The 16,560-nt window shown below is 47.2% G+C and overlaps 1 protein-coding gene across 1 annotated transcript; it reads left to right on the top strand.

The window, feature by feature from the left end:
• Positions 1-848: 848 nt before the first annotated feature.
• On the top strand, positions 849-1,712 carry LOC125517559. Its single transcript, XM_048682761.1, has one exon. The coding sequence runs from the start codon at positions 924-926 to the stop codon at positions 1,521-1,523; it is 600 nt and encodes a 199-aa protein (XP_048538718.1). The 5' UTR covers positions 849-923; the 3' UTR covers positions 1,524-1,712.
• The last annotated feature ends 14,848 nt before the right edge of the window (positions 1,713-16,560 follow it).

The raw sequence follows: 16,560 nt of genomic DNA, 5'->3' as shown, positions 1-16,560 counted from the left end.
AGATCGGTGGCGTTAGGATTCATGGATGGTGTTGGCGAGGCAGCGACGGCGACTCCGTCAAGTGTGTCTCTCCTTCCGCTCTGTCCCCGTTGTTGCGGCGTTGTCCCCGACGCCATGGTGGAACAGGGAGGTTTTGTCGTCCAGGAGTATGCGCAGATGGTTGTCTACACAAGTGACAGCTGGAAGATGGTGCATCTCCTGCTAGGTTTGTGGTTGGAGGCTGACAGTTCTGGTTTCCTCCTCCGACGTTGTAGTCGTGCGGGGGGTGTCAGTTCTAGAGTTCGATGGTGTGTCCAGAGACACGTTGCCCCGTTCTAATTCTTTCAACGGCAATGGTTTTGCTTCAGGCAAACTACTTTGGAGGTCCGTAAAGCTGCCGATCAGCGATGGAGCCAAGTCGAGCCCGGGTGAAGCGGTGATATGTCTCCTTTTCCTTAGTGGAGAGGGACACGCGTTGGTTTTTTACATAGGAATATCCTATCTTTTCAGTCCTATAATGTTGATGTTTACGTGGCTTGTAACTGGATCTTTATTTTATTAATGAGACACGTATTATCATGCAAAAAAAAGACTTATATTTAGAAACAGGGGGAGTATATACTACTGCAAATTTACATGAGAAAAATAAGCGTTTGTGTTCTTAAAAATTGCAAGAGTTAATGGGTGGAATAACAACTTTTCATGCACTATTTGTTTTACAAGACACATGTTTTTACAAAAAAAAAGACACGAACTTTTTTTTCGACCAGAGCTAGTAGTGAAATGGGCCTTCCAAATTTACGCCAACTCTGGCCCATCCAACTTGCCTCCGCCATCCGTGTCTCAAACCCTAACAAAAACCACCCCTTCCGCCTCCAGTCCCTCTTCCTCTCTCTCCCAAACCCAAAGACGGCGAAACCCAACCCTAGCTCCTAGTCTCCCCCATGGCCTCGCACCTCGACTTTCGCTACCTCGACGAGGGCCTCGGCGGCGAGCGCGGCAAGCGCAAGCGCCGGGAGGAGGAGGCAGATGCCGCCGATTCCATGGACCTCGACGCCGACGCGCCCCGGTCGTCCAAGCTCCGTGCAGTGGCCTCCCAGTCTGACCCGTCCAAGCCGGCGGCCTTCGGGTCGCCCACCTACGACGGCGTCATCGCCGGGCGCGTCTCGGGGCGGACATGGAAGGAGCCACGCACGCGCCGCTCCTCCGCGCTGATGGTGTCCCGGAAGCCCGTCCCTCTGGAGCAGCGCGTGAGGGACAAGTCCCTGAAGAAGGCGTACCAGGCGCGCGTGGCGGAGCTCAAGGACGAGATCCGGCAGAACAAGGTCGCCAAGCGCAAGCAGAAGGAGGAGCGGGAGAAGCGCAAGAAGGAGAACGTGCTGCGCACGGGCTCGAAGCTGCAGAAGGTCACCAACCCCAAGACGATCCAGAAGATCGCCAAGTCCAAGAACCGAGGTCAGCTCAGGGTCGTATCCGACGACATCTTCGGCGGCAAGAAGTCCGAGGCCGCCCGCCGCATGCAGGTGCCCGGCCTGGAGAACTGAGTCGCCGCATATCTTTGCAATCTGTAACTCCAATTTTGTAGTAATGCTTTTCAATTGCTGTGAGCTCTGTCATGGCCGATCAAAAATCAAACGCTTGCAGTTACTTTGGTATGGTATATGAAACTATGTGCTACTGTTTGGTTGCTCTGTTAGCGGATTTTAAAACAAGAATCACCATTGTGTAGCGTCCGTCCGTGTCTGGCTTGATTGGTTTCATGTGGTGAACTGCTGATGTTATCATTGATCTTCCTTCTGGAATCCTTAATTTGGTAGCTCCTCTAACTCTGATTCTTGATTTGGGATGTTGGTGGATGATAATAGCTTTGCGCAATCTTCTCCTTTTCGCGTTTTTTTGGGTGAGCTTCATTCTTTTATCAGCTGTGATAAGAACCCGGGAACTCCAGGCTTACTCCGGTACAGCACTCAAATTGTTTGGCAGTTTGATGAGCGAACTGCAATATTCGCCTCAGGGACAACAAAACACAAATCAAAAGAAGTTAAACACCCACTAAGCCCTTATATTTGGTTCAGGATCGGAAGGATAGCAATTCTATTCTTCTTCCTGGTCTTCCATAGATCGGAAGGCACACCGTGATCAGCTTGAGTATGACTTGGTTGTGATTTCCGCTGCTACAAAGGATCGTGCCGTTTCGGCCCACAAATGCATCAGTGCTAGCCATATGAATCCAGCGACAATATTAACATTCACCACATCAGCATTGTAAATTGCATCCAGCATCAATATACAACCGAGCAAAGGTACATTTACTAAGAGCATGGAAAATGGAGAGTAATACGCAGGGGCGGGGCATGCACCTCCAGGCTGTTCATCCGCGCCGTGATTCGGAAGCTTGGTTCGACTAGAAAATTCCTGAAAAACAGATGGAAATTGAGATCAGTATGTGAGACTGATATACATGCCCATCGTGTGCTAGTACTTGGTACAACGTAACAGCTTAACCTATAACTCGGAGCACTAATCGTCGACTTTGCTCGCAAAAACAGCGAATTTGATTGATTGGGTCCACCTGTCAGACTGACATGACGAAGACTAATCCAGATCAATATTTGACCAACGGAGGTGGACGGGGGACCCACCAGTCAGCCACTCATCGTCTTTCTCCTTTTATTTTCTTCTTCCTCGTCTCTTCGGTCCCGAGCGGAGGCAAGCACGCAGGTGCTATGATGGAAGATGGCCTTCGGGAGGAAAGGGAGGAGGTGCGGGAAGGGCCCATTGGCGGCGGTCGCGCCGCGCGCCCATCCACCCTGTCACCTAGAACGCTGCCTCGCTGCCGCCCTTGGCGTCCGCCGCCCCCACTTCCACCCCTCTTTGTCTCCTTAACTACTCGCCCCATAAGCGCACCCTCTACAAGCAACTCCTCGCCTATGCTGCCCGACTGCCTCCCCCTAGACCAGACGATGAAAAAAGGATGCCAACAACGTCTGGGGATGCGTCTTCCAGCTCATGGTCCCCGACGCGCCAGAGGTGGAGCCCTCTGGTTGCGTCAGGTTCTAGGCTAACTCTGACCCGCAGCTCACAAGGGCCTCGCCTCGCTGCTCTGGACCATGCAGAGTACTCAGGGGCCGGTGACGAGCTTCTTACATCCCGAGAGCAGAGCACCCATGGCGACGTCTGCGGCGAGCAGACTAGGGCTCAGGGCGCGAGAAGCACATCACCGTTCTTCGGACGCCCAGAAGGTGCTCAATGGACTGTCCCATCGAAAGAGTGATATGAAGAAGACCTTCCAGTCATTGACATGTGGGGACCAAGTCTCATTTGCCACATTAGTTGGTCAATTTTTGGTCTTTGCCACATCATCCCAACAGGTAGGCCCAATAGGTCAGAGCGACTGTTTTTGTGAGCAAATCAGACGATCAGTGCTCTCCATTAGTTGTTGGGCACAAAAAGGTGGTTCCTCGTGCCTTGTCTGAAAAGTGGTACTAAATTGTTACTCTAGCCCCAAGTGTGGTGGTTTTGGGTAAATACCTCTCTTTTCCTGCTCCCATCTTCTTCATCTTGTTCTTTCTCCTTCAAAGTTGTCTTTCTGTTAAATCATCTTCCCCCCATCACATATATTCATCTTCTTCCTCGGTACACTTGTTCCACTAACAACCTTCCTCACGCTTCCCATTGCGGTGATCTATGTTTTTCCTTCCAATCGTGATGCCCTCTTCTTTTTCAATTCATTTTACTTCCGTCCACTTATCTTTGTGTTCAATTTCTCATAAGATCACCTTTTAATGTTCTGTCCCGTCATAAATCATCCTCGTTCGCCATTCCTATGCAAATTCCTATGGAAATTTCTTTGTCGCAACCTTCAAGCGAATCTTCAAAATGTTTCTCGTTCCTATGGAAATCTCTCCTTACATATACCATTACGATTTCATCCTTGCAAATGCAATGATTCTTCGCCGGGCACTTATCAATCATCATATGCTCCTATAATCTTGTTTTTCCATATCTTCTCCTGTAAATTTACGTTTGATGAATATTGCAATCTCCTCGTTTTGCTACCTTACATTTGTATTGTCAAGTTACTTTCGATGAAACTTGCTTTCTCCCTGTTTCCTCTCTTGTACTCTCAAGTGACATGAGGTGAAATCAAGCATTACCAACTGTATGTCCAGTTCCAAGTTTTGTACCGTGAAATATATCACCTACTTTTGCAATTTCTTACTTGCCTTTCTAATTTATAGTTGTTTCATGCTTGCATTGCCCATGTCATTTGTTTGAGTCCCAAGACATTGATGGTTCACAGTATGTGCTAACATTTATTTCTGCACCGGCAAGTGGGCCCAAATTACGAGACACTCTCGTACAGTCACATTAACTTCCTCCTCCCTCTTCTTCACCACTTGGGGATCTTCACTCGCACTCGCATTCCTCAAATCATGTCTCTCGTCACCTCTATCTGATGCCTACCAGTGCTGCCAGTCACCGCAAATCATCGCCATCAAGGATCAACCTATAGTCGAGGGAAAATGTAGGAGAGGGAAATAAAAGAAACACACACGGTCGAACTTCTGCAACTATAGGGATAAGTAATACAAAATCACCTAATGAAGACTAAGCTCTTGTTGCACAAACACTAGGAGAGACGCTAGCTTGATTGCACATGTGGACACGCTTGCTACTTGGCACCAACCTATACATGCAAGCATAGTGTTTCCTTTACAAATATCATATGCATAATTATCTCTTTTGATGCTCAACTCTTTTCCTTAAAATTTGTGGTTCTCCTTTTCTTGCTTAGAAGATCTTTTTTTGAACTTTTTCTTCCTTTCGACTATCCTTATTGAGCTTCAACAAAATATGTGAGACAAGTATCGTAAGATATGCACGTGAGTAAGCTAATGCTATTGCTACCACTAATAAGGTGCTCAAGTTTTCATGAAGCCCGACAATACTTGGATAACTAGTCTCAATAGGTGTGAAAGTGTACACAGAGAATGGTGGGTCTATCAAAGGTAATGGCAAGGAAAAGTTTGTGACATAATGGATACCCTCGTCACACTCAACCTTTCACGAAGTCGGAGGTAACCAGCCTTGCTTCCGGTTGAAGGTGTCAAAGGATGGATGGTCGTCATCAATTGCGAGCTTGTTGGTTGATGTAGATGAGACCCAATGGTCACTCCCGTGAAGCGTTGGTGATGATCCGATGGCATGAACGTGATGGTGGGTGGAGGGGTTCCCGCTTTGATGAAAAGCCTCCAAATTTATCTTGGCCAAATGATGTGAAAACCTATATAAGGGCATCGACCCTCGAGCACGTCGATAACTTCAAAATGACCCCAATAATGCTCAAATCAGAGTTCAATGAAGTGGCCAAATGGTGAAAGTTCGTGGCTAAAATGACAGTGGCAGGACGTCCGAGCTCTGGTCCAGATGTTCGGCCTTGGAAATCACATTTCTGTTGTTTCAGGGGTGGGGTGCCTGGATGTCCGGCCGGGCAAATCCGGGATGCGATTAGGAGGTCGAAAACACTATTTGAGGTGGAATTTTCGATTTGGAAATCAAAATTGATGTGAAAAAATTGGGGTAGGGAACGCCAAGGGAGGTAGATACACTTGCCAAACACTAGATCCACAGATCAAAATCAATAAAAACTCAACAGAAAAACAAATCACAAGAAATTTGGTATGGCTATTTGTATAGGGATTTTCGAATTTGGGCAAGAACAACCAAACTAAGGCTAGAAAAGTGAGGGGAGGGGGTTCCAGTTTGTGGCAACCTTGCTCTCGATACCAAATGATGTAGGACCAAACCCTTGTTTGCCCGATCTTCATGAATTGGAGGTGGGTTTAGGGAAGATCGACGGACAAGCACTCAAATCACAAATCAAATGATAGATCACAAACATTCAAAAACAACAAAGGAAAAGATTCAATGATAGTTCATCCAAATCTCTAAGAGAGATGGGTCTTGAATTCTACGGAGAAATCTTCTCCAGAAGTGGAGGCCTTGGTACTCCTTGGAGTCTTCCCCTCAAGAGGGGGTCTTCAACTCCATGAGAGGAGCCATCTCCATGAAGGAGTAATCCCACAAGGGGAGGTACATGAGCTAAGTATTATAGTTTTAGATCTATTCTTAGCTAACCCTTACTAGAGAAGGGAGGGGGTATTTATAATCTAGGGTGAGATGTGAGGTGGATACAAGGATCAAAATCTAAAACTACGCGCAGGCACGCCCGATGTCTAGACATGGGGCCAGATGTCTGAGCTCATGTTGGCCCCCCAGATGTCTGGGTTTGAGTGCGAGATGTCCGGCCAAGCGGGGCCCGACTATGTGATCCTTTACAAAAAATTCGGACTCAAGCCGAATGTCTGGGTCATTGGAGTGGCTCCAAATGTCCGAGCTTGCACCGAATGTCTAGCTGATGATGTTCTTCGACCGCCAGTTGGTGATGCTCCTTCTCTTCTTTGATGGTGCTGGATGTCCAGTCCTTGGCCTGGATGCCCGATAATTGTAGCTCAGCAAAACCTCCACTTGATCCTTCTTTCGTCCTTGTTACCATGCTTCCCTCGTGGATGGTGTAGGCATACTCTTCCACATGAACTCCTTCTCGCCATGCGTGACCCTCTGCTCAAACCTATGCATGCACACAAGAGGTGGATCATGTAGTTTACCATTCAAGAAGGGATCAAGTAGATACTTGTAAAGGAGAAAATTCACCTTTATATGTAAGAAGTAGATGTTGTATGCGCCTCTTGAAAAAGGCGCTTGATACGTTTATTTTGCTTCATGTTTTCCTACTCTTATTTATAGTGTTTTTATGCATTATAACACTTTATGGAGTAATTCTAATGCCTTTTCTCTCATAATATGCAAATGTTTATACAAAGAGGGACAATATCGGTAGCTAGAATTCTGGACCTAAAAAAGCTATGTCAGAGATACCTATTCTGCGCATCTCCAAATGAGCTAAAATTTTACGTAGAATTATTTTGGAATATGTAATAAATATTGGAGAGAAGAACTACCAGAGGGGGGCAGCCAGGTGCCCACAAGGCACCAGGGCATGCCCTGGTGGGTAGTGGGGGCCTTGGCCCACCTATGGTGCCCATCTTCTGGTATATAAGGTCTTTTGACCTAGAAAAAAAATAAGGAGAGGACTTTCAGGATGGAGCGCCGCCGTCTCGAGGCGGAACTTGGGCAGGAGCACTTTTGCCCTCCGCCGGAGCGATTCCGTCGGGGGAACTTCCCCCCGGGAGGGGGAAATAGAAGCCATCATCATCACCAACAACCCTCTTATCTTTGGGAGGCCAATCTTCATCAACATCTTCAACAACACCATCTCATCTCAAACCCTAGTTCATCTCTTGTGTTCAATCTATGTACCAGAACCTCAGATTGGTACCTGTGGGTGACTAGTAGTGTTGATTACATCTTGTAGTTGATGCTAGATGGTTATTTGGTGGAAGATTATATGTTCAGATCCATTATGCTATTTAATATCCCTCTGATGTTGAGCATGAATATTATTTGTGAGTAGTTTCCCTTGTTCTTGAGGCCATGGGAGAAGTCATGTTGCAAGTAATCATGTGAATTTGATATTCGTTCGATATTTTGATGATATGTATGTTGTGATTCCCTTAGTGGTGGTATGTGAACATCGAATACATGACACCACCATATTTGAGCCTAATGGAATGCATTGTGGAGTAGTTATTAGATGGTGGGTTGCTAGAGTTCCAGAAGCTTAAACCCTAGTTGATGCGCTATTTCGTAAGGGGTTGATTTGGATACATATGTTTAATGCTATCACTACAAAAAAAAGACACATCCGTGACATTTTGGGCCGAACGAATTTTTTTCTGTCATACTTATGACACTTCTATGACGATAATTGTAAAACTCGGTATCATCATAGATGTGGTGGGGTCCTACTTCTATGACAAAAAATCATGACAGAAAATGGTCTTTTCGTCTTGGGCGGTCCGGAGACGCAGCTGCATGACATTCTTTGGGCCGTCAATGACGGAAAAAACCATGGTAGAAGCAAGGGCGAGGAAAATATCGGGGAGTTCCCGGTTACGGTGGGTGGTCGGGGGCCGAGCGATGCGCGTTTCTTTCGTACGTACGCGCGTGTGTGCGAGGTGTTGGGTTCTAACTGAACCCGAGCGGGGCGTTGGGCTCTAACTGAACCCGAGCGATTGCACTAGCTACGTTACTGAACCCGAGCGATCGATCCCTTGCTGTTAACTGAACCCGAGTGATTCCTTTGCTACTGCTGCTAACTGAAGCCGATCGAACACTGCTGCCTCCTTCCCTTGATGAACAATGAGCGTTGTTGAGGGGGTTTGGATGAACAGTTCCTGGTGGGGGGTTGGATGAACAGGACCCCGTGATAGTAGAGGCCGTTGCTGCTGGATGAACAGTACCCCGATCGATCGAGCAGGTGGATGAACATGACCCCGTGGAGGGTTGGATGAACAGGACACCGTGGAGGGATGGTTGAACAGTAGCCGGTGGAGGCTGGTTGAACAGTAGCCAGTGGAGGGTTGGATGAACAGTATCCCGTGGAGGGGTGGTTGAACAGGACCCCGTGGAGAGGGATGGCTGAATAGTTGCCGGTGGAGGAGCGGTGGAGGCTGGATGAACATGAGCCCATGGATGAACAGTCGCAGGTGGAGGTTGGAGGAGGTCGATGGTGGATGGGAGCCCATGGAGGCAGTCGACAGTAGATGAATAGTAGCCCGTGGAGGCAGTCAATGGTGGAGATGAACAGTATCCCGTGGAGTCTCGTTTTGTGGTACGCCACACCCTCCCGATCAACAGGACCCCCGTTTCGACCGTAGCACTCCAACACAAGTCCTTTTTCTCCGTTTTGCGGTACGCCACACCCCTCCCAATCAACAAGACCCTGTTTCGACCGTAGGAGGTTCGTTTCCTCCGTTTTGCGGTATGCCAGACCCCTCCCGATGAACAGGATCCCATTTCGACCGTGGCCGCTCAAACACAAGGACGTTTCCTCCATTCTGCGGTACGCCAGGCCTCGTTTTCATCGGCTGTTCCATCCAAGCCGGTTGGCTCTCGATGAACACAACGATGCCTTCCGTTTCGACCCAGCCGGTTGCCTCCCCATGAACACGACGACGGTGCAGCTTCTTTGTTCTAACCCAGCCATGTACACGAGCCCTGACCATACATATGCGCGAGTAGGCGTTCGAGATCCCGCCCGTATGTATGTACGTGACTGTATTTTCTTTCTTGCACCCTGGCCGCTGTACGTACGTGTACATGCTACGTGTGCACCTCTACTATGACACGTGCGCGCCTCTACATCGACCAGTATGTACGTACACGTCCGCGACCAGAATGACAATGCCACGTACACTTTGACCAGGTGGGTCCTGACTGTCAGGCACTTCCTTGCATGCGAAGATGTAGCTAGTGGGTCCCAGCAGTCAGGGGGCGAATCATTTTTTTGCGCGTAATATGGACGCACTTCCTTGCATGCGAAGATGTAGCTGCTGGGTCCCAGTAGTCAGGGGGAAACGTTTTTTGCGAAATACGATGGCCTGTCCGGTGGGTCCCTGCTGTCAGGTGGAGGAATAATTATTTTTCGCGTGATAAGGAGGCACTTCCTTGTTGCGGCCGTGGACCCAACCGCCAGCCTCTCCACGTACAGTACACTTCCGATGGAAGTCGGTCCTTGACCACATTGACCACGTTGCGCTGAGAGAACCAAGGCGGTGGACGACGGCGAGGCCTAGGAAGGGGACGACGCGAAGCCGGGGAAGATGCGACAGTGGATGCCCATGCGGAGGGGAGTACGTGGGTTGACTGCTTCGGCTGCGGTGTGAGGCTGCCGTCGCCGGAGAATAACATGAGGTGTGGGTGAGTATAGAGAGATGGCATGGCCAGTGGTGGCAGCAGAGCCGGACACTGGAGGCAGGAGCAGGCGGCATGCCCGACACTTGTTTGGGCGGCTGGAGCAAGAAGACCAGAGGTTGAAGAATCAATACGGCCGTTGGATGGACATCGTACGGTCACTGGAGCTAGAATCGTTCATATTGACTAAGTTGACAAAGTCCTCCATCCCCATCATCTTAGTAGGCCCACAAGTCAGCCTCCCACTATGGTGGGTCCCCAGCTAGCAGGGGGAGTATTCATTTTTTGTGCGTAATAAGGAGGCACTTCCTTGCGTGCGAAGATATAGCTGGTGGGTCCAACCTGTCAGCGGGGGAAACATTTTTTTTGCAAAATACAGAGGCCCTTCCGGTGGTCCCAGATGTCAGGTGGAGGAATCATTATTTTGCGCGTAATAAGGAGGCATTTCCTTATGTGCGGCCATGGACCCAGCTATCGGCCTCTCCATGTACAGTCCACGTCCGATGGATGTCGTTCGTTGACCATGTTGACCATGCCGCGCCGAGAGCACCAGGGCGGTGGACGACGGCGAGGCCTAGGAAGGGAACGACACAGAGCCGGGGATGACTCGGCAGTGGTTGTCCACGCGGTGGGGAGTACGAGGGTTTACTGGTCCGGCTGCCATCGCCGAAAAATAACAGGAGGTGTGGGTGAGTAGAGGAATGGCCTGGCCAGCAATGGAGTAGGGTGGGGCGGTGCAGCCTGTGCGGTAGCACAGCCGGCCACGGGAGGCGGGAGCAGGCAGTACCACCGGCGCTGGTTTGGGCGGCTGGAGTAAGAAGATCAAGATATTTAAGAAGCAGCACGGCCGTTGGATTAACATCCAACGGTCACTGCTGCTAGAATCGTTTGTGGACTAAGTTGATAAAGCCTTTCGCACACGTCAACCTAGTAGACCCACAAGCCAGCCTTCAAATCTGTCCCAAACAACATACAACCCAAAATTTCTAGCCAGATTCAAATTAATTTAAAAACTAAACATACCTTAATGTAAATCCAATAAAATTTTATCCGCACAAAAATAATGAAATTTAAAATATTAAAAACTGAAAGAAAAAAGTATTTTGGAACTAATTGCCTGTTTGTTGTATTTTTTTCATTTTACAGCCTATTTATTATTACTTATAGACCAATTTCTGGGCAAAATGCATCCCTCCTCGTCTTGAAAGATTTCCGGCCCAGCAGGGCATAGAAAAGCAAGTAGGCCTACGTTGGTTATTCTGCAAAAAACAAAATAGTTGGGCTAGCCATTTTCAGAAAGGAAAAAAACAAACTGGGCTAGTCATGTGCTAAACATATGAAATAAAAGCCTAGGCTAGACGGGCCACAACTCTCGCACAACCCAGTTGATACCCTTCTCCCATTCTCCGCCCCGAAAAAACAAAATTACTGCGCGAACTGCTGGGTCCCTACTGTCATCCTCACCATTCACAGTCATCTCCTTATTCCTCTCGGTTGTTGACCATGTTGACAACACCGGAGGGCGGCGCCACGGTGAGTGAATCAAGGCGGAGGACGATGGTGAGGCCTTGAAAGGGAATGAACAGGAGCCGGGGAAGATGCACAGAGTTTTAGGGGGCAATGTGGCCACGATGCGTGAGCAGCAACACAGCCAGCAGTGGGAGGCGGGAGCAGGCGGTCCCGCCGACGATGGTTTGGCTTTGGCGGCTGGAGGAAGAAGAGACTGAAGAAACACGACATAAATTGAATGTCAATCCAACGGTCAGGGTTGGCATAATCGTTTGTTGACTAAGCCGACACCAAGTAGCATAGTTTTTTATATATAGGAAGAAAAGAAAATCTGGGCTCGTTCGCCTGGTAACATTCCCGAAACTGCGACCGTTCGATCTTGCGTCGCAACTAAAACTGCAAGGAAAATGCGTTCGTCTGCCGTACTCCTCCCAGGGAACGTTCGCCACATAAGTGACTAGCACCCTTGGTTTTCAACCGAGAGGCCTTGGGTTCGAGTCCTAGTGAAAGTGCAACTATCCCTAGGTGGTTTTGGTAATTCATAACAACATATAGCTCATTGAGCTAATGCTATTCCAAGATGATTATTTCAGGAAAGCTCAATGATTGGCATGGCATGGACGTGAAAGTGGAACCCTCAAAATGCTAAGGACAAAGGATTGGCTCAAGCTCAAAAGCTCAAGACTCTTCATTTTATATTTTAGTGATCCAAGATCACATTGAGTCTTTAGGAAAAGCCAATACTATCAAGGAGGGATGAGGTGTTGCTTAATGAGCCTCTTGCTTCATGTGCTTAGTGATATGCTCCAAAACCCTCAACTACTTTCCCATATCCACATATGACATAAACCCTAAGCCAAACTCGGTCCTACCGATTCTTCCTACCCGGCGCCACCGAGTTTCACTTGTCATTAGCCACTGCCAAACCCTAGCAATTCGGTCCTACCGATAGGGATCTCGGTCTCACCGAGATGGGGTTGCAAACTCTCTGTTTCCCTTTCGTAACTTTTCGGTCCCACCGAAAGAGCAAATCGGTCCCACCGAGATTGCAATGTAAACTCAGTGTTTCCCCTTTGTAACTTTTCGGTCTCACCGAGTTCCACTCGGTCTCACCGAAAGAGCAAATCGGTCCCACCGAGTTTTCCTGACCAACTCTCTGGTTAGCTAATTACCAAATTCGGTCTCACCGAGTTTGTGTAATCGGTCTCACCGAGATTACGTTATGCCCAAACCCTAACCATATCGGTCCTACCGAGTTGCATGTCAGTCCCACCGAAAATCTCTAACGGTCACTAGGTTTACATTTTCGGTCCGACCGAGTTTATTGATTCGGTCCCACCGAGATTGGAAAACTATGTAACGGTTGGATTTTATGTGGAGGCTATATATACCCCTCCACCTTCTTCTCATTCGAGGAGAGAGCCATCAGAACACACACACCATTCCAACTCATATGTTCTGAGAGAGAACCACCTACTCATGTGTTAAGACCAAGACATTCCATTCCTACCATATGAATCTTGATCTCTAGCCTTCCCAAGTTGCTTTCCACTCAAATCCTCTTTCAACCAAATCCAAATCCTATGAGAGAGAGTTGAGTGTTGGGGAGACTATCATTTGAAGCACAAGAGCAAGGAGTTCATTACCTACACACCATTTGTTACTTCTTGGAGAGTGGTGTCTCCTAGATTGGCTAGGTGTCACTTGGGAGCCTCCGACAAGATTGTGGAGTTGAACCAAGGAGTTTGTAAGGGCAAGGAGATCGCCTACTTCGTGAAGATCTACCGCTAGTGAGGCAAGTCCTGTGTGGGCGATGGTCATGGTGGGATAGACAAGGTTGCTTCTTCGTGGACCCTTTGTGGGTGGTTGCTTCTTCGTGGACCCTTCGTGGGTGGAGCCCTGTGTGGACTCACGCAACCGTTACCCTTGGGTGGAGCCCTATGTGGACTCGCGCAACCGTTACCCTTCGTGGGTTGAAGTCTCCATCAACGTGGATGTAGGATAGCACCACCTATCCGAACCACAGGAAAAACATCCGTGTCTCCAATAGCGTTTGAATTCTCCAAACCCTTCCCTTTACATTCTTGCAAGTTGCATGCTTTACTTTCCGCTGCCAATATACTCTTTGCATGCTTGCTTGAATCATGTGATGATTGCTTGACTTGTCCTAAATTAGCTAAAATCTGCCAAGAACTAAAATTGGGAAAAGGTTAAGTTTTTATTTGGTCAAGTAGTCTAATCACCCTCCCTCTAGACATACTTCCGATCCTACACCTAGGAACTCTCAGTTTTGTCCTCCTTCCTTCCTCGCAAAAAAGAAAGAAAATCAAAGACTTGAGAAGGCGTACAGAACAAGCTAGTGTACCGGTAAAGAGATGTTGCTGAGTTTAAAAAAAAAGAGAGACGTGCTCCTCTAGCTGGTTCGAATTCAAACCTAGACTATGAATATACATGGTGCTATGCTACTCTGCAAGTAATGAAACTGACATATCCAACGTTCCTTCTCCTCTTCTCTACTTACTCTGCCTAGCATCAGAAGCTCTGGCCGCAACAACCATGTCCGCTGGCTGCTCATCCACCTGCTCTTCAACAGGCAACAACCAGATATGCGCCAAGTCGCCACCCGTACCATCGCCTGTGGGTCTCATCACACCCCCGCCGGCACACGCACCGCAGCCGGTTGCTCATCGCAACCCGCTGCCGTTGGTGTGGTGCCACTGCTGCAAATCACGCAGAGTCATCCATCGCGTCTGAACCATAATCCTCAACCCTGGTCGAGTCTTCTACAAATTCCCGAATCATGGGGTAATAATATGTTTAAGTGTTGTTCTAATGCTTTCAGTTGCTTTTTTTAATAGTTTGGTTGATGATCTTCCAATTTGATTCGTGCAGAAAAGGGAAGATTCATGTGATTTGTATTTCTGAAAAGTTGCTGATGTGGGGGAATGCAACTACGCTGATTATTTGGTTAGCCGAGGAATCCCAATACCAGTAGGTTGGGGTGTTGGGCAAGTAACTAAAGGAACGACAGAAGAGGAAGATACAGAGCAGAAGGTTAAAGATGCAGTTCCTCTGATCATGGCCAAGCAACAGCTGCTGAACGGCCTTGACATCAACGAGGAGATGAAAGAGCTTGTGAAGATAATGGTCAAAATCAATGTGCTCTATAGGATGATTGTCTTTTTAGTTGCAGTGTATGTAGCACTCGTGTGTATTCAGTGGCTATGACATCATCACTTTGCTGAAACTAGTAATGAATGAAACCTGTGTAGCAGGCTGGGTGTAGTGTTGTGAATATCTAATGATTTCTATTAACGGAAATCGGGGGTATCCCCTTTTGCTCATAAATAAATAAATAGCAGAGGCCCTTTTGGTAATAAATAAATTAGCAGAGGCCCCGTCGGGTCAGCTTTGTTCCCATTCGAAGACTTCTAGCAAATTGCAGTCCAACATCAAACTATGTCATCAAATTCAAGTTTCACAGCCAAATATGAGTATAATTAAACAACAATGTCATCATGTTTTACTCGTCATACAATCACCAAACACAAATCAACATACATAACAAGTGATGTTCTCACAGCAAAATACTAAACAACACGTTCATCAGGTTTCAGTTGTCATAGCAAACACAATTTCACATAGTAGATAAAAAGCATCTTCTGACAGGCAAATACAACAAAAGCAATCTAATCATCATCCGCAGCAGCAGCGTCAACATCTTCGCCATGTGTATCAGTTTGAATCGTAATTCATCTTCTTCTTCATCCTCAATGTCCTCGAACATTGGCTTCTTCTTGATCAACTCTTGTATGTCCACATCACGATAGGCAATCTTTTCGCCAGCGTCATTGACGTGATGGTTCTCAAAGAAATTAGGAACATTTGTGGAATCTTGTACATCAGGAGCGGTGTAAGCATATTCTTGTTGTGCAACTTCATTAAACGAATTCCTCTGCTCAAACCTTTGCAATACTCTCCAGTCATCACTACATGCAAATGTGTCTTCCAAGAAAAATATCTGTGTTGCTTGATTTGCCAAAATAAAAGGCTCATTGGTCTTGTACGCCGCCTTGACATTGATGGATTTGAAATAATCATCAACTCTAGGTTTTGTGATCCTGGAAAACAGGTTATACCAACGATAGCACAACAGAACCACACACGGATGATCCTTGAAACTGGAGATCTACTGCAACTGAACAATGTCTGTTATGTTAGCATACATTTCAGTTGTCACTCTGTCGTACGTATCCGTGCTCATGATGGAACTGTTTTGTGTCTTCCTGCCTTCGTCCCGTGCAAGGGTGTTGTAGCGCACATCTTCAACAACGCAAGATTCATAATGTCTTACCCGAGTATCATGACCCATTGCTAGTGCGTAAAGGGCATCATCAACTGCCTGTCCATCCTCCCGCATCTTCTTAACCTATGTTTAGAAAATAGACAAGCTGATCATCTTATGTACTCAATATATTAAAAAAACCGACAGTGCAATTCAAAAGCTTACATGGCTCTTGAACCATTTCACAAATCCTGCCATAACCAGTTTGTCAATGTTTCTTGGATTTTGCTGTAGTAACTCCTTTTTGTAGATGCTGCACAACATAGTGATCATGTCAACCATCTAAATATATAAGAATGTGTTGCAAGTTTAGTAGATTACGATGTATAAGCTACAATACTTAGCACTTACTTGATATAAGGTAGTATCTCAGGACAGTTATTCAACACATACCAAACCATTTTGTCCAAATCTTTAGGTTTGTCCTCTTGTGGACTCTTCCCTGTAACTCGAACAGAATAATCAAAAACATTGAGCCCAGGATTGTCTTCACCCACCTCTTTGCTAAGCTGATCAGCTGTTTCAATGTATTTTGAGCAGAATGTCAACACTTCTGTAGCAATGTAGGCCTATACAATGGAACCCTGAGGTCTAGCTCTGTTCCTAACATAGCCCTTGAAAGTGCCTAGCTGCCTTTCAATAGGGTACATCCAGCCATACTGTACTAGACCTCTAAGTAGTGCCTCATCAGGTAGATGAACAGTCAAATGCACCATCACATCAAAGAAGGCTGGAGGATATATCTTCTCAAGGTCGCATAGGATAGTTGGTATCTTGTCTCTAAGACGCTCCAAAGCATCTATCCTGATATTTCTACTGCAGAGTTCCCTGAAGAATTGTCCCAACTC

Source organism: Triticum urartu, chromosome 6 (genome assembly GCF_003073215.2).
Source record: "Triticum urartu cultivar G1812 chromosome 6, Tu2.1, whole genome shotgun sequence".
NCBI lineage: Eukaryota > Viridiplantae > Streptophyta > Magnoliopsida > Poales > Poaceae > Triticum > Triticum urartu.
This window is presented reverse-complemented; position numbering and strand designations above follow the sequence as displayed.